The following is a 25,461-nucleotide window of genomic DNA, read 5'->3' as shown; positions in this document are numbered from 1 at the left end:
CAGTGAAAATTTTGTTCAAGGAAAAAAGGGGTAATCAATATTACAAGATACTAGCCAGAATAGAGCATTTGAAATATTGGTCAGATAGACCTCACCCACTCTTTTGTGACATGCTTAATCATCGGCCAGTCCGACTCACCATGTTAGGATGATACCAGCACAGTGGTCTCAACTTCATTAGAGAGGTAGATCAGAAGATTCTCTTTCGGGTCAATAGTGGGGGACAATTATTCTTCAAACAGCCTCGGTGTAAACCCAAAGATTTTGTTTACTACCAGGCACACTCTTCTGGATTAAAATCAGAGTACGGATGATTACAAGATATTATGTCTTGGGCATCCCATCACAAATCTACTTGGCAGCATATTTCGGCAACACAATGGATCCCTTGACGAAGGGTCTCTGGCCTTCGCCAGGGCAGTCTAGGTTCTCCACACGTCAGTCACTAGTGCACCTCAAAAAGTGTGTGAACGGTAAGAACAAGTCTTACCTCTACGGTTATTGTTGTCACCCTACACTCTTAGAGTTATGTGCCAAAGGGACACACCAGGGAGTAGTTTTATTTATTTATTCATTAATTTCCCTATCCTGTCGTTTGAAACTTTCACCCTCCCACCCCTGCCTCGCCCTACTCCACCACACTCACCTGCATGGGCCACTACTGCCTTTGGCAGATAAACCTAAGAATGTAGGGTTTATGACAATAACCTTAGAGGAAAAACTTATTCTTACTGTTCATGCACTTTTTGAGGTGCACCAAGGACTGACGTGTGGGGTACCTGGACTACCCTGACGGAAACCAGAGACCTTCCTTTGAGGGATCCAGTGAGTAGTCAAAACATGGTGGCAAGTAGATTTGTGATGGGATGCCTGAGACATAATCTCTCATGATCATCCGTACTCATATTTTAATCCGACCAAGTGTACCTGGGTGTAAAGGAAATGTTCGGGTTTACACCTCGGATGATATAAGAATTACAGGGGTCCATTACTGACCAGAACAAGAGTTTTCTGATCTCCCTCAAAGAGGTTGAGACCACAGTGCTGATATCATCTTAACACAGTGGGTCGGACTGGCCGATGACGAAGCATTCCCCAGCAGAGTGGGTGACGCCTAGCTGACCAATAATTCGAATGTTCTATTCGGGCTAGTATCTAGATTACCCCTTTTTTCCTGAGGGTGTACAGTGAACCATTCCTGCCATACCAGTTGTGTGCTATAGGTTTAGTATAGAGGCCGTGTGGCAGTTATTACACTAGCTCTTCCTTGGTGTAAAATAACCTTGTCTTAAACATTTATATACAATACATGTCCAATCAGGCATCCTCTCGAAGACTAACCATGTGCACTTACTACTAATTCACTGATTCTTCTAGTGGGAAACAATGCAGATTTTAATGGCGGGATTTAGGCCACAATCACGCATCTTGTTTGTATCCACTTGAATGATAGAAATCAATGTTTTATTATCTGCATTTTCATAAATATTATTTCCTTATAATTCGAGTTAACTCATTGATTCAATTCTTATGTTTTATGCCCAACAGGGGAGAAGCCCAAGGACAAGATCATAATAGGAAAAAGTACTAAAGAGCTGACGCCTTCATACGTTGCGTTGGGAAAGATCAAACAGGAACCTCTGCCACTTATAAAGCAGGAGCTTGGAGAGCTTGCATGTGACAGCCAAGAACACACCACTGACTATGAAAAACATCTCGACAAACCGAGAAACTCCACGGAGCGTGCCTCACTGCAGACCGAAGCAAAAATATATCAATGTACCATATGTTCAAAAAGTTTTACAAGAAAATATACACTTACGATGCACATGAAATCCCATAAAAAGCGAAGACGACATACATGTAGTACATGTAAAAGAACCTTCAAGAAATACTCTCATCTGGTTACACATCAGAGAAGTCACAAACCAAAGACACAAGATACACAAAGTGCAGTTGAGACCACTTTCACTAACATGGGGAGAATTGAGGATCAAAAGCTCACTGAAGAAAGAAGCGTGGAGACCGTAAACCCATGTGAAACACTCCCTGCAAGTTTCGAAAGTGAGCATCACTTCTCCGACCCTCCACCCATTTTGCCCAGTAGTGACAAGCACCTAGGTCCAAAGCCACATGTATGTACTGAATGTGGAAAGGCTTACAGCAGAAAATCCAACCTTACTGCGCACATGGAAATTCATGCTGGTTTAGACCCAAATAAATGTGGTGTATGTGGAAGGTGGTTCAGCTTAGAAGCAAACCTTTTAAAACACAAGCTGGTACACGCAGACATTTTTAAGTGTGGGGAATGTGGAGAGACTTTTTGTTGGAAAACGCAGCTAACCTCACACCAGAGAAAGCACTTTAGGGAAAAACTGAACATATGTAAAGAATGTGGCAAGGGCTTCCCCACACCCTACACTCTGGACAAACACCAGCTCAGTCATGCGGGGGAGAACCCCTATTTGTGTAATTTGTGTGGAGAAAGCTTTAGCGACACATCTTCCTTTCTCCGACACCACAAAGCGCACAATCATTTGAAATCTTACAGCTGTCAAAACTGTAGTAAACCGTTTGCCAATCACAGTTCTTGTTTAGAACATGAGAAGAAGTGTTGGACGGACAATGTGCATTTAGTACTGAATGTGGAGAGTGTTTCAGCAGCCGTTTAGTCGGATTTAAGTGTAAGCCTGAAGGGGTCTCTATCGGTTACCCTACGTGAAAACAGAATTAAATTAAGTTTAAGTTATTTCTAACATTGCATGTGCGTCAAAACGTAATTTGACTGGAAGACAATTAAGCTTCATAAGAACGTAACCAAATGTCTCTTTTATGGGCTCCAAGGGCATTTGTGACCCAACCTCCTAATCTGCATATCTGCATACTAATCATACTAAATGAGGCACAAACATGGAGCGCTTCATAAATATAGTATGTGGAAGATACTTCAGAAAGTGAAAGTTTATGAAGAGGGTGCCTCAACACCAAGGTAAAAAAGAGTATGCTCTTGACATGAAACCTGCCAATGCATGTATGTAATATCTGCACTATGTTGGAGACGGTATCAAGTAAAGGCGTACCTGTGAGGTAATGGGACCACCATTTTGTGGACACAACCTGTTGGAGAATGGGTTTGAAGCACAAAGTGCACCAATTGCACAAAAGATGCACCAACGCGGCAACTGGTCACATGGAGTTAATGTGGAAAGTATCTCAGAAAACCAAAATACTGATTGTTCCTCTAGTGCACCTGACTAGAACATTTCTATGACTTACTGTACTAAAGAATATCCTAGCATACAGGATTCAGAAAGGACGTTGTGGATTGAAATTAATAATGTCGAAAACCTTGTAGATAAATGTGCTAATGCTCAATGGGAAGGTCACTCTATAAGTGGAATGAAAATTTGCAGATTGCCACTACCTCTCCTCCTGATGTCTTTGAGCCCCTAATATAAACATTTTGAAAGGAATATTCAAGTGTGGTTTTTTTTCCGCATCACCTCTCGCGGTGAGTATAATTCCAAACTGAGTGGCCAATTTCCTAAAAATTCTTCCACTTCGAATCTCAATTGCAGACCAAGAGGAAATCGAATTTACAAAAAAGTAGAAAAAAGAAGAAAACATAGTCAAAAGTAATATTTGTGGATGACCTAAATATGTAAGCTTCAAAAGGAACATCTACAACACCTGTTATTAGTAAATCATGTTTCTAGTGCTACTGGAAGTAATTTGGCCATGGCAATGTGGAAATAATGCATTTAACAATGAGAGGGGGCGTACAGGGGCGGGATGGAATCAGTTTGGTTATAATATCGACGCATACTTTCTGAAAGGTGCAAAACTGCAGCGAATTATGTGAAAATCATCGGAATTATGTTTTCCAACTTTCTATTGGAAATAAGGAGTAACCTTTGGGTCAAAAGCTAATAGTCAAAAGAAAATACTGTATTGAGTTGTGTATGCATTTTCACAATTTGATTATAAATAAACTCACTGCTCTTTGAACTCCATTTATTGTATTCATATCTTTCCCATTTTGGTGAGATGTTTGAATAGGCAAAGTTCTACATTCTGCACCCTTCTGAAGCCTATATTGATGTCCTGATGCTTAAGTATTTGTTCCAAACTTCCTTCTTTTGAGTGTTCTGTTAAAAGATTTGCTTTTCCCTTGCCGTAAAGCTCTCCGCCTCCTGTATGTGTGTTCAGTGATATCAGGGTGTTTGTGCTTCTCACTCACATATTTTCTAAAGTCAAAGTCAAAAAGTTTTATTTGTTAAGGAACTCCTACTGAGGTCCACAAAATGCATCAATACAGTAAAAAAGCAAATTTTAAATACAATACCAAAAAAATATTTCCCTTTTTTCCTAAAAATACAATAGATTAAAAAGTGTGAAAGAAGGTTGAATATGCTTTTTATACAGTAGAAACTTCATTGATATCAACCCATTAGACAATACAACCTAATAGCGAGATTTAAGTATTTCCTAATAAATAGCCAGAAAAGTTTTTAAAAAATTGGAATATCCTATAACAGGCCATTTCATTTGGTGGGGATAAAAAAAATATTCTGGCCTGCTGGACGAATCAATATTACATTTAATAAATGATGGTCATAAAAACATACGCCTTGCCCTTTGTAATTCTGGACACACAAATAGGACATGTTTAACATCCTGAATTTGAGTATAGCACAATTTGCTAATTCTCTCCTCTCTTAGGATTTTTTACCATATGCCAGTAACATCTCTTAAGGGCAACAGATTAATTCTCAGAAGAAGCATCAATCTTCTAATCCCATGTGGGTGAATCCAGATTAAATAAGGATGTGGTCTTTTCCCCAAGGCACTACCAGAGACCAACTCATTTTGGGACTTAGATTTATTTAGAGCAATATCTCTTGCCATACTAATCGAGCTTGCAGACTTCTTTATGAATAGCTTCAATGCAGGCTTGGCATACATGAGTTACTATTTAAACTGAGCCCAAATACGTCATTTGCGTAAGCAAATGATCTAAGAAATGCTGATTGATCCTTTAGCTTGTCAAAGATTTCCATTCTCAGGGCCGCCCTAAGGGAACTCTCATCACCCCAAAGGAGAGCGTTCCCCCACCTCAGGACCACTGACAAAGCTAAAATAAAAGAGGAGAATAACCCAAATTCCAAGCGTAAAACATGTGGGGCGGCCAGTAAATTTAGATTACAAATTTGGCGAAAGAACCAGTCTTCAGACTTGTCAAAGGCTAGACAGTAATTATTATCTAATACGTCTGCAGCATAAGTTAATGAGGGCAACATTTTAACCTTAATTCCTAACTGACATGACTAAAATGACGTCTCCCACAAATTTTATAAAATCTGTTCAGAGCTCCAGCCTGGGAGGCAGCCTTACCAATACATAATTTAAATATGTTCTGAGTCTCGCCCATTTTTTGCAAAAACTTTTCCCAGATACAAATATGAGTCGACCAATTCTAGTTCTTCATGCCCTAACAAGCACTTATACCCTTTCTTTAGTCTATGACCTTTCTTGGGGAAGATTAAGATTTTGCTTTTGGAAATATTATTTTTCAGGAAATGATCCTCCACATATTTAGTTAGGGCATCCACTTGACGTTGCAAGCCAATAGGAGTTAAATCAAAAATTGCAATAGTAGGAAACCTATGGACAATGGATCAATTCTAAGGGCATCCCCCCTCACTGCGTTTAACGTGCCTGTAAGATCATATATATAAAAGGAAAACAGAAGAGGTGCCAACAGGCAGCCCTGCTTCAGCCCATTATCAGTCTCGATCCTGCAAGATAGACCTTGCTGGCCTCCCATTATCACTTGACACCAAGTGTCTGTATGTAATTCTGTCAAGAGGCCCAGGAGATGGTGTGGCATTCCGAGATGATGAAGCTTTCTCCACAGAGTTTGACGATCCACTTTATCAAACACCGTGGAGAAATCAATGAAAGCCGTATAAACTGGCATGCTTCGTCAAAAAGTATATTTCTCTACAATGGTCTGGACAGCCGCAATGTTGTCCAGGGTTCCATGGTTCTTTCTAAAGCCCAACTGTTCGGGTGGTAAGATGTTCTGATCATTGGCACATTGCTGCAGGTGACAGGGTATGCTTTTTGCAAATAATTTGCCTGTAGCATCCAACAACGCAATCTCTCTAAAACTAGTAGGTTGACTCTTTAGGCCCTTTTTATACAAAGGAACAATAATGCCCCCTTCCAAGAGGAGGGGATATTAATAGTTCGGAGCAGAAATAAAACAATGGTGCTAAAAAAGCTCCCCAAGCCGCTGTCTCCTTTTTACTTAACATAATCTGAATTCCATCCGGCCATTGTGCGCCGGAGGATCTTCTATTCTGTATGTAACCCACTACTTCCTCCCTTGATGGAGGACAATATTCCAAAAGAGAAGAAAGACTCCTCTATAGAGGGCGTCAAAAAAGGTACTGTAACATTATTTTGATATAATAGTCAAATATAAACCACCCTCTCCCTTTCTGGAATTGAAATAGGCGGAGCCCTCTGTCTTGAAACGCAGTATTCTGCTATTACGTGGCAGTATTTTTTTTAGTTTTGAGCTCCGACGGCTTCCCCTAACCCGATCCATTTGGCATCAAGCCACCTTCTCTTTTCTCTAAATGTATAACGATTTCTAGCTCGCTTAAGGCGGTTGATTTCTTATTGTTTACCAATGGAGAATTGTAAATGTTGTTTTCTGATTAAACGGTTATTTTTTTGATTTAATACTTTCAGTAGTGGCAAACCCTGGTTTGTAATACGGGGGCCAGTTGAGTCAGTACTTACATCTCCTTCATTTGTGCCTCGAAAAACTGTAAAATGTTTAAGAAATCAGAAACCTGCCATTCTACGTAACTTTTCTTCACCATCACACCTACCTCAGTGGTATCTTTTGGGGTCCAAAAGGGGCGGCCATTAGCTTTATTAAAAACCACTGAGTCCTAGTCCAGCTTCCCTTGGTTCAATGTGGGTAAATTGAAGGCTATTGTAAAACCCAATACACTGTGGTCACTGCATATTGACAGAGTTACCACTACATTTTCACAGGCCCCAAAAATGTGGTAGGAGACAACCACGTAGTCCAAAAGGCTTTATCTATGATGGGAGTTGAAAGTTAAATCTGCTAATTTATCAAGCGGAACACTACCATTTAAAATGGCCAAGTCCATGCTTCTGATACTATCAAGCAAGAGAAGACCCTGTTTGTCCGTTTGTAGGTCTTGCCTACGCAGCGCGCATTCGCTGCTAGGAAAGAGACCTGTAGCAATCGTTACATTGTTTTCCACAAAAACAGCCTCGACCCACTAACGTTGGCCTATGAACCTACAGAACCTACCTTCCTCATGCCAGACATCACCCTTACGACATGCATGTCACGCATCTAGCGCGACAAAATCAACACTTCTCTCCCTCTGTGTAATTTATGCATTTAATGGTGATCGAGGAGATTATTTTTATTTTCTAAATATGACATTATCGCTGGAACATCGAGTCCTGTTGTTCAGTGTGACGGGTGTGAACCTTACCATTTCACAACATCTGTATGTTAATACAAGAGAGTACATCAGCAAGCATGGTGGATCCGTGGTTGCTGGAGAGGATGCTGAAATATTTCCTGCTAAAGCCACTGCAAAGTTTCCAAGTGTGCTTCTGAAACAAATGAGTGGCCCAGATTGGGTTCTATTTAGCCAACAGCTCAGCTGTCACGTGCTGTGTTTGGGTCTGTATTGGTACCAAGGCTGAACCAGGAGAAGCTGTCTTTTTAAAAGCCCGGCTACCAGGCGCATACTGGAGTATAGAGAGTACACTAAAAAAAGTTTCCATGACACAGACGACTTACTCTGCCTCAGGGGAAATGTAGAATTGCAGAAAAAATATTCATTTTAATAGACTGTCTGTATAACAAAGTAATGCAGAAAGATTTAAGAAGGCAGAGGACTCAAGGGGTGCTGGTGGCTTCCCCCTTCTTGGTTCCTTGAAGAAAGACCGACTGATCGGCAGAGAAGGGCAGTGATGGTTGTGTATTTTGACCAATGGGGTCTGGATTAACAGTGATCAATTGCTCTGGGTAAAAGGCCACAAAGTTAGGTGAAATGGCAATGTGATAATGAAATACCCCTTTTTGAAGTACCTCACACCCGATGCACCTCATTTTACGGGTAAACCTCTGAATGGGTCACAGAGTAATGACTCTTTCCCACGACCATCCCAAGAAAGGCTCCTCCAGTGGGTGACACTGCAGCAACACAGGATCCCAACCTCCAACGAAGAAACCACAGCATCATCATATGGCCCACATGTACTGCCAGCGGGTGCCTCCATCCAAAGCAACAGATCATAGATGTTAACCTTTTCCTGCAGGAGACAAGCTCACTTTGTAACCAGGTTTAAATATAGCATGAGTTGTTCTAGCACTAAGCCAGTGGTGACACATTCGAGGGAAACCATCTTGTATTACAGGTTTGAAGTGGTTATTAACCCAGTGCTGAGGCCGAAGGAATCGGATAGGTGTGTGCTAAAATACGTTATGTACTGCAAATTCAAAATAATTGCTGCTTTACAAGGCAAAGGACAATGAAACGCGCAGCTAGGGTGTACTCCAGGGCAACTGCTTCATTCTGGCCAAAATGATTCCCATGAGGAAAAAGGCGTCCACTTGAGCAGCGGTACTATTCAAACACCTATTCCTGGGTTGTTGAGGAGATACTAAAACAACATACTCAAGAGAGAACCAAAGAGCACTGAGGAGGAGATGGATGGCCTAAAGCACAACACAAACAACAGTTTTTTTTATTTTTAGGTAGGTTTATTTTTATTTGCATAGTTAATTAAAACCATTGCAACACAGATTTCAAAGATTTTTAAAACATCATTATAAAACACTTGAAAATATTCGTGCAGTAAAAAGTTTCTTTGAATCAAGAAGTAACTCAGCAAAGCAGGACAAATCACGATTTTGACAGTGCCAGTCTCTCTATTAAAAGCTCTTGTCCTGTTCAGCCATATGCTGTGTTTGCCCCATGTGCTCTACTTGCTGAACGATATCACACTGGTGCTAGGCAGTCATGGTCAATAAGATGCCATTTAGGGCCATATGTAGCAACATCCCGTTGTGCGATTTCTAAATAGCGATTTTTAAGGAATCGCTATTTAGAAATCGCAAAATGGTATGTATGTAGAAATTCGCTTCTTTTTAGCAATTCCTTAAAATTCCTTAATTGCGATTAGCAAATTGCTAATCGCAATTAAGGAATAATTTCTCATTCATTTCTATGGGCCAGGAGGCCCATAGGAATGAAGGGAAAATTTGCGATTCGCAATTAGCTAATCGCAAATTGAGAATATTTTCAAGGGTGCAGGGGTGTCCAAAGGACACCCTATTGCATCCCTGAAATCTGCATGGGTGCACATGTGGCGCACATACATGCCCTAAGGGCATGTATGTATGTCACATGGCACTTTGAAAAATGAAAAAATATGCATTTGGAAAGGAATTTGCAACTTACCACGATTCCTTAAGGCCAATTTGCTATTTTTTTTGGCCTCTTACATTGCATTTAAGGAAACGCAAAATTTGCGATTCCTTATTTTTCAAGCAGATTCCCTTGATGCATACCATTAGTCCAAATTGCATTCGCAAACGCTGAAATTCTGCGAATTTCGGCGTTTGCGAAGTCAATTTGGCTTGATACATATGGCCCTACGTCCTGTTGTCCATCTGCTAATCGGCCTGCGTCTGTTGTATTTTTCGCCAGTTTTGGCATTCTCTGTTCGGCCAATCTCAAGAATTTCACAAATCTGCAGTTTAGTTGCGTCTTTGATGGATTCAGGCAGGCAAGCACCGCTTGCCTTCTGGTGCAAATTCCTCTTCGCTTAAATTGGTCTTTGAGAAGCAGTTGGCGTGCCTGTTGCAGTTCTTCACACAGACAAGTTACGTGAAGGACGTCACCATTGTTGGCGTTACATAGCCTGCAGGTCTCATTGCCATATTGCCTCAGCCATGGTGGTAAGTGCCCTGTGCATGGCAGAATCCCTAGTCTGTACTTTAAAATTTAAATTTTTATGGCTTTGGGATACCCCTGGTTGAAGTACGTTTGTGGTGTTAATGATTTGTAGGAGTTTAAAGTCACCCATGCATGCGATCTTTTTGAAAATAAAGCCTTATCCTCCAATAGGGAGATTAATTTGACATTTTTCCAGACTATTTTTTTGAAGTTGCTGTGCCCAAGTTGTTTGTCCCAGAGCTCTGAGAGTTCGGTGACTGCCAAGGCTGACTGAAGGTTTTTTCTTGCCTCTGAAGCGTCCCTGCTTTTATGTCGCTCCATAGCAGAGAGTTTAGTGTGTTTTTGGTAGCGCTTCTTAGTTTTTGGCAACAAATGATGTATGCTCCATGCCTGACTGGGTCTTGTTTTTGGAGGCCGAACTCCAATCTTATTTGTGCTGGAGATGTATAAATCGTGAGCAAGAGCATTGTTCTGTAGGCCTTGACCTGTATGCTGTCCAGGTCCTTGGAGTCCCTTCCCCGCATTGCCTCGCTGCCGTAGGTGATCAAGGGAAGCAGTTTTGCCTGTATTTACCTTCAGAAACGGGGTCATAGTCGGACCCATCAGTCGGGTTGCCAGATTTTTCATTGTCAAGGCAATCAATGAGCCTCTCCTTCTTATTTCCTGCTTCTGTTGCGCAAAAGAGCCTTCTTAATCAAATGTGACTCTCAGATATCTATACTCGCAAGCTGGGTCAATTTTTATGCCACCATGAAACCAGCTCTTCTGTTGTTTTTTGTTGGTGTTAATTAAACATTGTGTGTGTCTTGCTGAGATTTATTTTTAAGTTGTTTTCCTTCACGTATTTCTGCATTCCAGTAAGGAGTCGTTGAAGGCCAATGTAAGTGTGACTGAGTAGCACTACATCATCTGCATACAAAAGGTTGCTCAAGGTTTTCCCTCCTATCCTTGGTGAATGAGAATTACAGTCATCGATAGGTCTGCCATGTAAAGATTGAACAAGGTTGGTGCAAGCACGCAGCCTTGTTTCAAGCCTTTAGTAGTTGGGACTTTTGAGGACAGGTGGGTGCCGCTTCCTAGTTTCACCTGTACCCAGGTACCCAGGTGTCCGTATGGAGCGGCATCAGCATATTTAGGGTCGGCTGTGGTAGGCCCCATTGCGCTAGTTTACCCCAAAGTGTGCCTCTCTCGATGTTATCAAATGCAGCGCTAAAGTTGATACAGCACAGACGTAAGGGAATCTTGGATGATTTTGCTGCATCGATTATTAATGACATGGCGAGAATGTTTGTTGATGTTCCAGTCATTTTTCTGAAGCCTGTTTGATTCAGCTGTATTATCATATTTGACTCAGCCCAAAGTGTAAGCTCCTCTAGTATAGTGCCAGCAAAGTATTTCGCCTCGTTGTCAATGAGGGCTACTAAGCGATAGTCGTTTGGTTCAGCCTTGTCTCCCTTTTTATGGATTGGGACAATCGTCGAGCCCTTCCAAGATTCTGGAATTCTGTTTAGTAATCTGATTTCCAAAAATAGAGGATGCATGATTTCAGACCACTTTTTGTTCTTTGCTTTGTAGAGGGCAGGTGGTATGCCATTAGGGCCCGGGGCGCCTTCTTTCCTGCCTTTAGCTATTTGTTTTTTGATTAAGTCTGATTGCTGACCCCTCGATGTCTCTGAGTGGATGGTGTTTGTGCCTGAGAAGGCCTGGCCCTAGTGTCTCTAGCATACACTTTTCTAATTTCTCTCTGGGATCTTGCTAGTCCCCGTTTGGACTCCTAGGTGCTCTATGTCATTGTTGAAGTGGCTGGAAAGATATTTTATCCACGTCTCTTCAGAGATGTGAGATCTTATTTCTTTGTGCTGCGGACGCATGAAGCCATTTACTGTTTCCCAAAAATGAGCACTGTTGTTGCTGTTGGTGACGTATAGTAGTTTGGCCCATGCTTCGTTTTAACCCTCTCTCTTGATGTTCCATTTAAATTGCTTTAGTGCTGCTCTTTGATGTTTAAGCACTGCTCGTAGGCTGATGTTTTTAGGAGCTTTTCTCAGTTTGCGTAGGGTCAAGTTTGCTGAACTTTTGAGGTTCCTTAGTTGTGCTCTCTTTTGTTTGTTTAGATTATGTTTACTGCCTTCTATACCGAGGTTGTCTTTTGAGAGATAGTTAACTGCAAGCTTTTTTAGCAGTATTGCAGTAAAGTGAGCCCAGTAAGTGATGTGCCCGGCTGCAATCGATGCTTGAATGTCGAAAAGTTGAAGTGCAGTTTTGGCTTGAAGTTTCGTATTAGCAATGGTGCATTTGATCCTCTTTTGGTTCAAAGAGTGGATCGGCCCCATTGTTGTATCTGGCCTAATTAAGGTAGGTGTATTTGATATTATGTGACATTCCTTGGGGCGATGGTCGCTATCGCCCTTATCGCCCATTCTGATCCCCAAGATGTAAGGAAGCAGCACAAGGCTTGCAAAGGTGTAATCCAATATGGAACTTGTTCTAATTGATTAAAAGGAATTGACTGGAGGAGAGTCCGCCGGAAATCTCCCGTTCAGTGCCCGGAGATTTTGATGTTCTAAGTTCGTTAAGTAAGCGCCTATTACAGCGTTTCTTCCTATCGAAGAGGACGCTTTGCAATGGAATATTATGAGTTCTATTTAAAGCCAGTACCTCCTCCCCTCGAGCCAAGCCAATTAGGTCTTGATTTAGGTCCCCTGTCAGAAGGAAGAGTGGATTTTCCATTTGGGTGGTATACTTGGTCAGTTGATCAGTAATTTTAATTGAGTCTTTCGCTTTATCTTTTGGTTGTACATATGAGTTGATTATGCATACCTCCTCATCTTTTCCATCAAGGGCAATTCTTATTTTGACTGCTAGTGTTGTATTTGAGGTTGAGTCCATAATAGTTGCTGACGCTATTGTTGTGGTGGAGATATAAGTAGCCAATCCACCTGAGTGATGGCCAAACCTGCTGGTCCTTGAGGCTGGTGTGGCAAAACATGTGTAGCCCTTGATGTGCTGTGGGACCTTGAGCCAAGTTTCTTGGAGCGTTAACATGTCGAAAAGGGAGATGTAATCCAGAAAATCTGGGTCGTCTATTTTTTGTGATTAGACCGTTAATGTTCCAAGAACATAAGCCTAGGATTGGTTCCCTTCCCCCCTACGACCTCTATCTTGGAGGTAGCGTCAGTCCTCCTCGAAGCGTATTATGATGGTACGGGACAGTGTTTCCCTTGTTGGGCCTTGTCGTGACTTTGCTGCTGCCACCGACCGTAAGTCTGGTGGATCCCAAGGGCTGCTTATGCTCCATTTTGGTGAGCTTCCCCGGGCGCATCTAAGCACACTGGTAGGGTTTGCCTGATTTGTCTTTAATGCTAAGCTCGGCATACTCAGAAATGGTAAGGGGTAAGCTGGTTTTAAGAAAGGGGCAATCCTAATGCCCCAGGTGTAGAATAGCTCCTGTTCTGCTAGGATCAAGTCTGCTATGTTACTTGAAGTCCAGGTTGTCTTAGTTGCCTCCGAGCTTTGAGGATTGGCTGCAGATAAAATTTCTACAGAGACTAAGTCATTTGAGTTTATACCCTCTAACTTTGGGATGGATTTCATTAATCTGAGGATGTTGCCGCGATTTAACAAGTCCTGTTGTCCCTTTGACGTGTATTCAGGGAGGAAAACTAGAATTTCTGTTGGTTGACAACTGTTTTCTGGTTTTTTGTTGTTTCGTTGATAGTAAGTGTATTGTTGCCGTTAGATCTTTGTATGGTTTTTTAGGTCGAGGGACTGTTAAGCTGCGAAGCAGCTTCCGGTCAGGAGAATTAATGTCTCTCAGTAGCTCAGTAGATCCCGCCTCCTTGCCCCGCCTCTTCTCCATTGGCTGGCTTCCTAAATGGAGGCCAGCCATTGGAGGAGAGATCCATCACTCTGATGTAGCCCCGTCCTTTTCGGATTTGGGGGCGTAATTTTTGCTGTTCTTTAGACAGTGACGTCGTCCGTCACTCAGCACAGCAAAACACGCCCCCAAATCCGAAAATGGCCGTGCGTTTCTCCGAGGCATTGTCTCCTTGCCTCGGAGAAACGTGGTGGTGTTTTCGTAGCTGTTAGCCTCCCTTCCCTGCTGCTTTTAGGAGCTCCTCGGCTCCGCTCGCCTCCCCCCTCCCTCTTCCCTCCTCCGTCGCGCTCTCGCCTCTCCCCCCCCTCCCTCTGCTGCAGCTCTCCTCCGTCGTGCTCTGCCGCTCCCCGGCCCCCACCCCTCCCCCCCGCATTCGTAATTGTTCCTCTGTGGAGGGGGCATCCACGGAGCCCGGGGTAGAGGGGGTAATCTTTCTCTTGCCTTAGCCTGGTGCCAATTATGCCAGTACTGCTGAAAAAGGCAGACCGCGCAGTGTTACCCAGCGCCGGAGCTACACACACTCCATGCACTTGTAGACTTCGGAGAATCGAAAAACCTCTACCCCTTTCGGCTAAGAACGACAGACCCTTACATCTGCACAAGGCAAATTTCTACCTTCTCCCCGCCGGTCGCTTCTGTGCTCCCTGGTAGCGGCGTGTCTGCCTCTGCTCTCACACACTCCACATTTTTTCCGGCAAGCAACACTGACCTCGGCAACTGTATTTTTTATATGGGAAAATCACTTCTCGCAGCCTCCGCTGAAACCGTTCCCACCGGGAATGTGGAATCGCAGCAGCAGAGTGAAAAAAAGTTTAGCGAACTTTTTCTTCGAGCGAGCGTCGTTCTTTTCCTCTTCCTCGTCTTGTGCAGGGCTCTGTTGCAGACAGAAACACACACACCCTAGACACACACACACAATGGAAAGTTAATAAGACAGAGGTAAAGACACTGGATTTATTGAAATCAAAGTGTGCGGCTGGAGGGCGGAGGACGGAGGGGAGAGGGGAGGACGGGGCAGTGCTCTCTCTATGCAAAACTCAACTCTCTTGCAAAACTTTTTTTTCTTTCTTCTCCTTCTTGTTGATAAGGCGGTCAATCGTAGGGCGTGAGTGAGTCACAGGCGGCTACAGTAGCCTGGTCTCGGCTCACGCAAAGAGACTGGTTCCTGGGTGTCCCGTGGAGGCAGTCTACATACAGGCGGCGCTTATGCCTTCTGTTGTGATCCGACATGTTCACCTGTCCGAATGGATTTCAAAAGGGATGGTGAAGTGCAGGATCTCGGCGTCGGGCGACCCTCTGAACAAGTGTGCCAGGCTTGTTCTTGACCTGTGAACAAGCGCCCTGCCTGCAGCACACACGGAAGTCGGCGGAGAGGTGGATCAGACATGGTGCTTCATTGCTGGGCACCAAAGAGCGGGTACCGTGCAGCTGCTGCGGCGGTGCCTGTGTGAGCCCGTGTTCTAGGGCACGGAATGAGAATCTCTGATCGGTTCTCATTCCCGGAGCTGCACTTGGATGCTTTACTTTTGAAATGTATATGTATCGGCGTTAGTACAAGAGTTTCCCTGGCTCAGCGTGGCCCCCGCTGTTTCACAGAGGCAGGGACTCCTCCCTCTGTTCTTGCGGGTGCGGGCTCTCCTGGTATTGCATTTACACCCTCTCCTCAGGCTCTGCCTAAATGCTGCTTCCCCCTGCTTGTCTAGTTTGTAACCACAAAAAAATTTAAACTATTCCAAATATGTAACTCCAAGGGGAGTCCTTACTCCGAGCCCGCATGTAACCCATCGGTTCGTGTTTCACCTCAAGGTGGGTCCCTTGTAAAGCGTTTACATGCCACCAAGCGGCGACTTCTGAGCGCTGTGAAGATTGGAAGCAAAGAGCAGAAAGGACGGAAAAGGCCAGCGTAGTGGGTGGGGAGGGGGTTGATGATATTAGTAGATGGAAGGAAAGTTTAAAAAGTTTATTAAGCCAAGTGGAAACAAGGAAAGAGTGAAACCCTTTGCAAAGATCGCCTTGCAGATAGCGGGTGCAATGCCCTGCGAGCGGGACCATTTACAGGTCTCTCCTGGACTGGCGGCGGTTTGTTGACTTCGTACTTCCCTCAATACAAGTTGCCATGTTTCACCCGCTGCACTCCTTTCAGGTGTGAAATCTTTAGGCCCGATAATCCATCCCAGAGACACTGCGACTGCTCAGAGAGGCGCTGGGGCTCAAGCCTTGAACACTGCTACTACCCACTATGTGCTACAATCAGGCTGGGGACCAGTTAATGCCCCCACCACAGGCACAAGAGGGACCATCATCCTTGCACCCCCATTGGACACCCCCACACCATCATCATCAGACGGTAGACAATGTCAGCATTTTGATTTCCACCAACATGGTGAAAATCTGCTCGGAAAATCAGACAGTAATTCTAGGTACAAGCAGTTATTCCTCATTTCAGGAATACCCCCACCCCCGTACTCCCATTCCCCCGTCCTGTATCGCCTCTGCACATTGAGCCCTGGTACCTCAGTGAAGGTGGAGGATGCTCCGGGGCCGGGCCCACAGTCTGGGTTGGGATTGTGCAGTGCTTGTTTTTACTCAGCCCCCACTCTGCATGGCCCGGGGTACTGCGAGAACTACTGAAGCAGAAGCAGTCTGCCCGCTGCCTACCTGGGTTCCGCTGGCGCCGGCTGGAGAGGCTCGGGGTCCCGGCCACACTGCCTGATGGCAGGAGCAGTGCTTAATTTGAGCCGGGGTTCCCGGTGCTCAGGCCCGCTAGTAAATAAAGACGAATTTTGAAATGGGTCCCAAACGGACCTTAGATTGATGTCCTTAACTCTAATGGCTAACCACATCGATCAGTTTGTATGAAATGTTAAGTGTTCTCCTGTCAGTGAATTAGTTACTGATTTTGTTGTTGCATTTTTATATAGCGTGGACTCGAGCCGAAGGCATTTGAGCACATTACACAAGAACACATTCATTTCTGGTTTAGGACTTGTGCCCTGTATTTCCCCACTATTCATAGAAAGGGACCATTGCACGTGCTGTTTAGTGAAGTTGTCCCCTGTCATCTGTGTGCGTCACCATCGGACATTTCTATCTTATTAGCCGACAGACACATTTCGGGGGGCCTTGGGGGGTGGAGGGGGAGTCTGCGCGGACAATGAGGGAGTGGAGCAGCGGCTGCTGCAGGCACTTGTGTTGTGATCTGCTGCAAATATCGGGCATGGGAGGGGCTCGCTCAGTGTGAGTCCAGGACGACACCCCAAGGGCTCACAATCTGGAGTGCTTCATCCTAGATCAAAGGGGGCACGCCTACTCCCCAGGATTCATCAAGCAACGGATAAAGCACCCCTTTCAGACGGAAATAAGTGTTCATACCTAATGTGTGACCTGATGCCCCCAACCTCCCTCAAATCACATGAATATTTATATTACTACTTGACGGTTCGGTTTCCTCAGATTTCCTAAAGTGATTCTTTTGCCATCTCACATAGCTGTCTACAGGCTCAGCATCTCAGAGTATCACCAGACCGTCCCGTTCTTCAGCCTTCATCAACACCCTATGCTGAGACTTGCAGACACAAACCACAACAAGCATTTGCAATGCAATAAGTTTCACATTTTTTGTATGTTTATTGCGCTGTGGCAAAAAACACTCCAGTGTTAGCTGCACTCTGGGGCACTCTGATGCGGGGCATTTGCGCGGCCAGCCTCCCCTGAAGGTCTCCCGCAGCCCCTGCCACCGTCGGGACGAGGAGGCAAACTGGCATCAGTGCGAGGAGACATCTTTGGGACGGGATGCCAAGGGAACAGCCCGAAGATGAACAGCGCAGAGAAAGAGAATGCCCCCAATGAGGTCAACCTGCAGGAGCCGGAGGTAGGTTCATCGCCGTGCCGGCAGAGGGCGCCTCAGGTGCTGGGTATATCCAGAAGGGGCCGGCTTTTGTATGTGCGCTCCTCTGTTTCTTCTCGGCGCTCTGCGACTTTTACTCTGAAATGTTTATAGAGGGGGAGAGGTCCACTGATGGGAAGATAAGGAGCTTTGGGCAGGACAGGGCAAAGTTCAGGTGAAAGTTCATGGAAGGCAGGAAAAGCGAAATGCAGGCTCACCGACCAACCAGCGTGCCAAGTTTGTGTGTTGTCCAACAGATGTGTGTTGCAGCTTTTGGGAGCGCATCACACCAGATTCTGTGGACTTTGAAAAGTGATGTGTAAGAAAGCACATTTTTTGTCGTAGTTCAAGCGCTGTTTCTGTGTCTCGGCGGGGGTTGTTATTTTCTTCCAAATCCCAGAATAAATAGCTAGCAGTATAATATTAGTTTCCACCGTCAATTTGAACGTTTGACAAGATGGCAGTGTGATAAATTCCACCTTTTGTAAATATATGCCCTGATGCAAGTTTTACAAAGGTAGTAACCCACAGCAGCTACATTTTTCATTTTATTCCCTTGAAAAGTTAATGTTCTCCTTAACTTTCCATTGACTCCCGATCCGGTTTCCAACAATGAAGAACCACGGTCGAGTTTAGGAGTGACTGTGGGAATGTAAAACACACTGTTCACACCACAGCCGACTCACCTGGTCACGGACGAAGGCTTAGGGTGCCATGCAGTTTGTGACTAGGTCCTCTGCCGTGAACTCTTCCTGGTTCTACAATACCTTTCATAGCTCCTAAAAAAACATCAAGCCATACTCTTAACTCGGCTTGGCACTGCACCAAAAGCAGCTGGAACTGGGAGCAGTGCTTAATTTGTAAAATAATGAGTGCTAGGGCTCTCCTCAGGAGGCCACTACAGCTTGCACCACCCTGGCTGTGCTTGCTCCCCTGCCCCCTGGCTGTGCTTGCTCCCCTGCCCCCTGGCTGTGCTTGCTCCCCTGCCCCCTGGCTGTGCTTGCTCCCCTGCCCCCTGGCTGTGCTTGCTCCCCTGCCTCCTGGCTGTGCTTGCTCTCCTGCCTGCCCCCCTGGCTGTGCTTGCTCTCCAGCCCCCTGGCTGTGCTTGCTCCCCTGCCCCCTGGCTGTGTCATCAGCCGGGAGTATTTAAACTGGCCCGGTGAAGCTATTCGTCCTCCATCCTTCCTGCCGTGACGTCTTGGCTCTTGCAGACCTGCTGACAGTCTTATACCGGTAAGCCTACTTAGGGAACATGTTGCTTTGTTTTGCTTGATGCCTGGATTTTCTAGTCTTTGATGAATTGTGTCGGGTATAATGTCTCTTGCCTGAGCGGCTACCATGTGTATGTATTTCCAAGGGGGAGATGGGCTATACTTTAACTCAGGAACACTGCCTTGATTTCATACATGATGGGTGAGACTCAAGGCTTAATGAGGAGGGCCTAGCCATATGGTCATTACATATATCTATCAGTGATGGCATTATGCCTTTAGTTAGCAGAAGCTTGGATCATAAGTGGCTCTGCCTGTGTGTGGCTCTGCCTGTGTGTGGCTCTTCCTGTGTGTGGCTCTGCCTGTGTGTGGCTCTGTCTGTGTGTGGCTCTGTCTGTGTGTGGCTCTGTCTCTGTGTGTGTGGCTCTGTCTGTGTGTGTGTGTGTGTGTGTGTGTGGCTCTGTCTGTGTGTGTGTGTGTGTGTGTGTTTGGCTCTGTGTGTGTGTGGCTGTGTGTGTGTGTGTGTGTGTGTGTGTGTGTGTGTGTGTGTGTGGCTCTGTGTGTGTGTGGTTCTGTGTGTGTGTGGCTCTGTGTGTGTGGTTCTGTGTGTGTGTGGCTGTGTGTGTGGCTCTGTGTGTGTGTGTGTGTGGCTGTGTGTGTGTGTGTGTGTGTGTGTGTGGCTCTGTGTGTGTGCCCTGTGTGGATAGCTTTTTTTGTAGGTGGCTCTATGTGTGGTTGGCTCTGTCTGTGTGAGGGTGGCTCTGTGTAGGTGGCTCTATGTGAATGACTTTGTGTAGGTGGCTCTATGTATGTGTGGGTGGCTCTATGTGTATGTGGGTGGCTTTGTGTGTGTGGCTCTGTGTGGGTGTAAATGCAATAGGTCATGCATTTGCGAGCGATTAAGCTATTGGCATTGTAAATGACAATGACATTTATTTAACGATTAAGCTATTGGCATTGTAAATGACAATGCCATTTATTTATGATTTAAAAAAAAAAGTCATGAGCAATGCCAATAGCTCTACCTTTAATAATGCCGAGACCATTGCATTGTAAATGCTTGTCTTCCTTAGTATCCGGGCACTTGCTTGATTCAGCTGCTGAGGGGGTCTTTGTATTTGATATTGTTGTTGTGTGTTTTAAAGGAGTTTGTTTTGGTTCTATCCCCTTGTCCTGTGGCTGTTTTGCCAATGGGTTCACTGTTGGTCTGGGCAGGGTGTGTGTGCTCATAGCATCTGTTTCTCTTGGCGGTGCTTCCTGGTTTGGCCCTATTATTGGTCCAGTGATTCCCCTTCTATCCCATGTATAAGGATTTAAATTTGGGGATATTTGCTTAATTTCAGTTGGGCTTATTGTCTCTGAATTACACGTCTGACCCTGCTTCCCTGAAGAGATAGATTCGTTGGTTGAGGATCTTGGATTGCTCCTTAAAATTTGACAATGTTGCCCCTGGCTGGGCTTTCTGCTGTCTGCTTTTGAAGGCAAGCTGTTCTTCAGTGTTACTAGTTTTTGTCGTTCGTTTTGATTAGTTTTATCTTTTATTGGCAAGGTTTGAACCTTTGGTACATCATAATCTGTGCTTCTTCTATTTAATTTTTGTTGTTGTTCGGGAGTATTTGATACCAGGTTTGCCTGATGTGTTGGCTCTGCATCGCAGACGTTCGTTACGTGTTTTTCCCGAAAGCCTGAAAAAATGGAAAAATATTTTGTTGTATTTTTTTGTGCTTTTTGGTTCCGCCCTTTTCTTTTTTTGTTTGCGGTGTTGTATGGCATTAAGTTTTTGCAGATTCCTGTTTCCAATTTGTGCCGTCTCGTCGCTTTGGGCCTCGGGTTGACCTTTGAGACTTTGCCGCATTTTTTCCTACTGAGTATCCGCTCTTCGCTTTCGCTGGCGCCCAGATCTTTTATTGCATTTTCTGCTGTTGAATTTTTAATGCAAAAACAACAGTTGATGGACAGAATGCAGAACAATGTCATACATTCACCCCAGTACAGAGATCTGGGCCTAAATCCATTGTTTTTTTGCACTCCACACCACCCCAGTTCAGACATGGCCATGTGCAAATCAGCCTTGACCCTGTGCCTCATGGGAACAGTCCAGCCCGAACTGCCAAGCCATGTCTTTCCTGGACCGGAATCAAGCATCCTAGGACCGTTTTCTGGCTATCAGCCGTCTTCAGCCAGGATCGCTTGACTCCAGTGGTGTGGAGAGCATGGGACTCACGTCTGAGCATACCCATCCCACTCGGGGGGACAAATGCAAAAACAACAGTTGATGGACAGAATGCAGAACAATGTCATACATTCACCCCAGTACAGAGATCTGGGCCTAAATCCATCGTTTTTTTGCACTCCACACCACCCTAGTTCAGACATGGCCATATGCTAATCAGCCATGACCCTGTGCCTCATGGGAACAGTCCAGCCCGAACTGCCAAGCCATGTCTTTCCTGGACCGGAATCAAGCATGATAGGACGGGTTTCTGGCTATCAGCCGTCTTCAGCCAGGATAGCTTGACTCCAGTGGTGTGAAGAGCATGGGACTCACGTCTGAGCATACCCATCCCACTCGTGGTGACAAATGCAAAAACAACAGTTGATGGACAGAATGCAGAACAATGTCATACATTCACCCCAGTACAGAGATCTGGGCCTAAATCCATCGTTTTTTTGGACTCCACACTACCCCAGTTCAGACATGGCCGTATGCAAATCAGCCTTGACCCTGTGCCTCATGGGAACAGTCCAGCCCGAACTGCCAAGCCATGTCTTTCCTGGACCGGAATCAAGCCTCCTAGGACCGGTTTCTGGCTATCAGCTCTTCAGCCAGGATAGCTTGACTCCAGTGGTGTGGAGAGCATGGGACTCACGTCTGAGCATACCCATCCCACTCGGGGTGACAAATGCAAAAACAACAGTTGATGGACAGAATAAAGAACAATGTCCTACTTTCACCCAGTACAGAGATCTGGGCCCCTAAATCCATCTTTTTTTTGCACTCCACACTACTCCAGTTCAGACATGGCCATATGCAGATCAGCCTTGACCCTGTGCCTCATGGGAACAGTCCAGCCCGAACTGCCAAGCCATGTCTTTCCTGGACCGGAATCCCTAGGACCGGTTTCTTGCTATCAGCCGTCTTCAGCCAGGATAGCCAGGCGTTCAGGGTGGACAAGCGCATGAAGTGGCTCTAAGTTGCTGTCTGTTGTGTTTGTAGGAGATTGGATCTGCTTTTGCTGCGCCTGCTGTGTTTTTCGGGTGCAGTGAGCCCAGTGTTTATCCACCTAACTTTCACTCCCTACTTGCCTTTGTGACCTATCCTTGTCGACAGCTTGAGGCAAAAATGGACCGAAGAGCCCGAACTGAAGTAGGCTAAGAGAGCAGTAAGCAAAGCTGCTAGAGGAATCCCCTTCCGTCCAACCTTCGCAATTTGCCTTAGGAGCTTGGAAGCTCAAAAGTACTACGGGGGAAGGGGAGAAATCACAGCTACAATCCCCCTCAGATGCTCATGCTCTTTGGGTGCTTTTTAAAGTCCTATAGGGTCCTGTAGAATCTTTTGGAGCCCCCTTAGAGTCCCTCAAAGTCTTTTTTAAAGTCCTAAGGGAGCTTTTGAGGCTGCACTAACAAACCTGCCCCAGCGGCCCCTGCAGGTACTCACGGAGGACTGTCGGAGTTCTGTTGTCCACAAAGGTCCCGCCGGTTTTTTCCTCCGGCAGCCGGGGGCCGCATACACCACCCGCCTCTGTGTGACCCTGCTCGAGCACCTGTGGAAGACTTCAGGCATCTGGTGCGAGGCACGGCTCACTCCCATTTGCTCGTCTGCCTCGCCTATTCTCACGGACTGACCAGACCGGATCAGTCCGTGCAATCCATGCAGTGCACTTGCAGGTGCGGAAGGGAGCCAGCGGGTTTGGCCGGGGGCCGGGGCGGCCGGATGCCCTGGACCGTGATCCGTGAGGCATGCAGCGTGTGACGTCTCTCGCTCAGCTCTCTCCCTCTCTCACTCAACTCCACGACTGGCTGCCACAGGCCGATGGGAAAACAAGGGCTGGAATCCTCTGGGCCTTTGGATAGAATGTAAGAATCAGCACAACAAAAACAACTGACTCCACTCTAAAGTGACAAGTTACTGTTGGAAAAAACAAGTCACTTAGCTGTAACAATCCTCTGCAACTTGTAGATTCACATTTTGTACCTTATTCCTCCATCTTGTTGTTGGGTCTGAAATCACTCTTGAAAATTAGCTTATTTTGTTTTTATATCTGATGACTGAGTCAATGTGATTCACAAAAACATCAAGCAAAAGGCCGGCATCTTTAGATTTTACCAGTGCCACTGGATTACAGTACAACACCAGGCTTCCTGTGCTGAAGAACAACACCTCATCTGCCTAAGTAAACACAACTTGTACACAAAATCCAGTTATTTACAGCATCCTGACCACTATTTCGAGCTTGCCCCATTCTTCGCCTCTAAGCCTTTTCATGCTCTCTTGTTCTATTAATGTCACTAGCACATTTCTCCTCCAGCACTCATAAAACAAAATACATTTGAATTCTTCTGGAACTTAAGATGCAGATTCTTCCTTCCTTCTTAGTATTTCTCTTCAGGGTTTCCCCAGTTTCACAATCTAGAATTCAGGTGATATCTGAACTGACCAATGATTATAAAACGATAACTCTGCCTTTATCTAGCACCTCTCTATGTCCTGCCTTCTCCTCCCCTAGCAGTTCAATCACTCTTAAGGCACTGATTGGAATTGAATGGTCATGGGACAGGACAACATTATTTGCTCTCCAACCGCGTTTTCCCTATCACTTAGGGCAAGAGATTCTCTGATTCAAATGTCACCTCTTAACAATCACTTCTCTGACCCTTCAAAGTTTTGGGTACTATATCTGTTCTGAGGCACAGGTCTCATTCAAGCTCCTCTGCAACTTCCTTAAACAAGCATTGGTATAGCCAATAGGTCTCGCCTTTGGGACCTTATAAGTGTTTAGCCATGCAAGAGTTGATGTTGTTGCACCAAGGATATTGTGCTGTATAAGTAAAGACTTATAAGGTCTCATAGGCGAGACCTATTGGCTATGCCAATGCTTGTTATTTTGTTTGGTAGCAGAGAATCTGGAATATGCCAAATTTTCTCTTTGTCTGGATTGGCATACAGTGCAGAATTCAAAATTTTCGAATTCAGATCTCCCACTAATACAACCAAGTGGCATTCTTTCAGGGTCCCTATCTCATGAATATATGAGAAAATTGTACTTAACAAATGGTCAAAGTTTCTTCCCGGAGGGATATATAGATTTGCCACCAGAAAGAAAATAAGACTTCCAGATTCTCCCAAACATGATAGCTTGAGGCAGATACAAAGTTTTTATGGATGGTGGAAGACTTTCTGATTCCAATTTATCGTATTGTTGAGCAAGATGAATACCCCCGCTAGCATGACCCCTTTCGGAGTGCTTGGCATAACAGGAGAAAACAAAAACGTCATCACAATTGAAATCTTTACATGACCAGGTTTCTTGTAAGCATATAATTGAGGGATTCAAGGATTTAAAAAAATTCAGGTTCTCATCTTTATGACCTATGACCTAAAACAGCCATATTCCAGGAAAGAAGTACCCCCCCCCTCCCCCCCGGCTACCTCAATGAACCATTTCTTTCTACCACCGGGCAGTTGGTATTCAAGGATTTTGCAACCCAACTCCACTGAGCCAAATCGTCATCTATGTCTGTGTCCTGATAGGTGCCTACGGCATCTGACACTAAATTTATTGAGCGACCACTTTTATCTAATGACACCTTAATATTTAGACCATTACCCGATGGGAACTCTGAGTCCGGGCCCAAAGCGTCTAACACCACAGGATTACCGGGCCTCTGTACTTTCGGGTACTGAAGTGTAGGGCACAAAGGGCCAGATGTAGGTAATTCCTATTTACCTACTCTTAAATACCGAATCATACCGAATCGTTATTTAAGAGTAGGTAAATAGGAAGGGGGCAGATGTAGGTAATTCTTATTTTAGAATTACCGAATCGGTATGATTCGATATTTACCGATTCGTTAAATACCGAATCAGCATTTCCTATTGATTCCTATGGGCCTTGAAGCCCATAGGAATCAATAGGAAATACCCATTCGGTATTTACCGAATCGGTAAATACAGAATCCTGCAAGGGTGAACGGGGTGTCACTTTGACACCCTGTAGCACCCCAATTCCAGGCTTGTGTGCCATGTGGCACACTTACATGCCCTAAGGGCATGTCTGTGTGTTACATGGCACAAGTGCACATGTACAGATGTGCATGTACACCTGAATTCGGTATTTTACCACCCAATTGTATTGGGTGATAAAATACTGAATTCGGAAGGCCTGTAGCACTGTAAACAGTGCTACCTACATCTGGGATTTACCGGATCGGTAAAATTACCGAGTCGGTATTTTA

At 45.0% G+C, this 25,461-nt stretch overlaps 1 protein-coding gene across 1 annotated transcript; it reads left to right on the top strand.

Annotated features, from left to right (window-relative positions):
* Nucleotides 1-379: 379 nt before the first annotated feature.
* On the top strand, nucleotides 380-4,007 carry LOC147692142 (uncharacterized). The gene is made up of 2 exons (XM_086939504.1): nucleotides 380-473; nucleotides 1,549-4,007. The coding sequence occupies exons 1-2, from the start codon at nucleotides 380-382 to the stop codon at nucleotides 2,670-2,672; spliced, it is 1,218 nt and encodes a 405-aa protein (XP_086795630.1). The 3' UTR covers nucleotides 2,673-4,007.
* Nucleotides 4,008-25,461: the final 21,454 nt, after the last annotated feature.

Source organism: Lissotriton vulgaris, chromosome 9 (assembly GCF_964263255.1).
Source record: "Lissotriton vulgaris chromosome 9, aLisVul1.2, whole genome shotgun sequence".
In the NCBI taxonomy this organism is placed as follows: Eukaryota; Metazoa; Chordata; class Amphibia; order Caudata; family Salamandridae; genus Lissotriton; species Lissotriton vulgaris.
This window is presented reverse-complemented; position numbering and strand designations above follow the sequence as displayed.

Coding starts and splice junctions, on each gene's coding strand:
- LOC147692142 (XM_086939504.1), top strand. CDS start 380: ATGGATCCCTTGACGAAGGGTCTCTGGCCTTCGCCAGGGCAGTCTAGG. Junction 474..1,548: donor CCTCAAAAAGTGTGTGAACG/GTAAGAACAAGT, acceptor TATGCCCAACAG/GGGAGAAGCCCAAGGACAAG.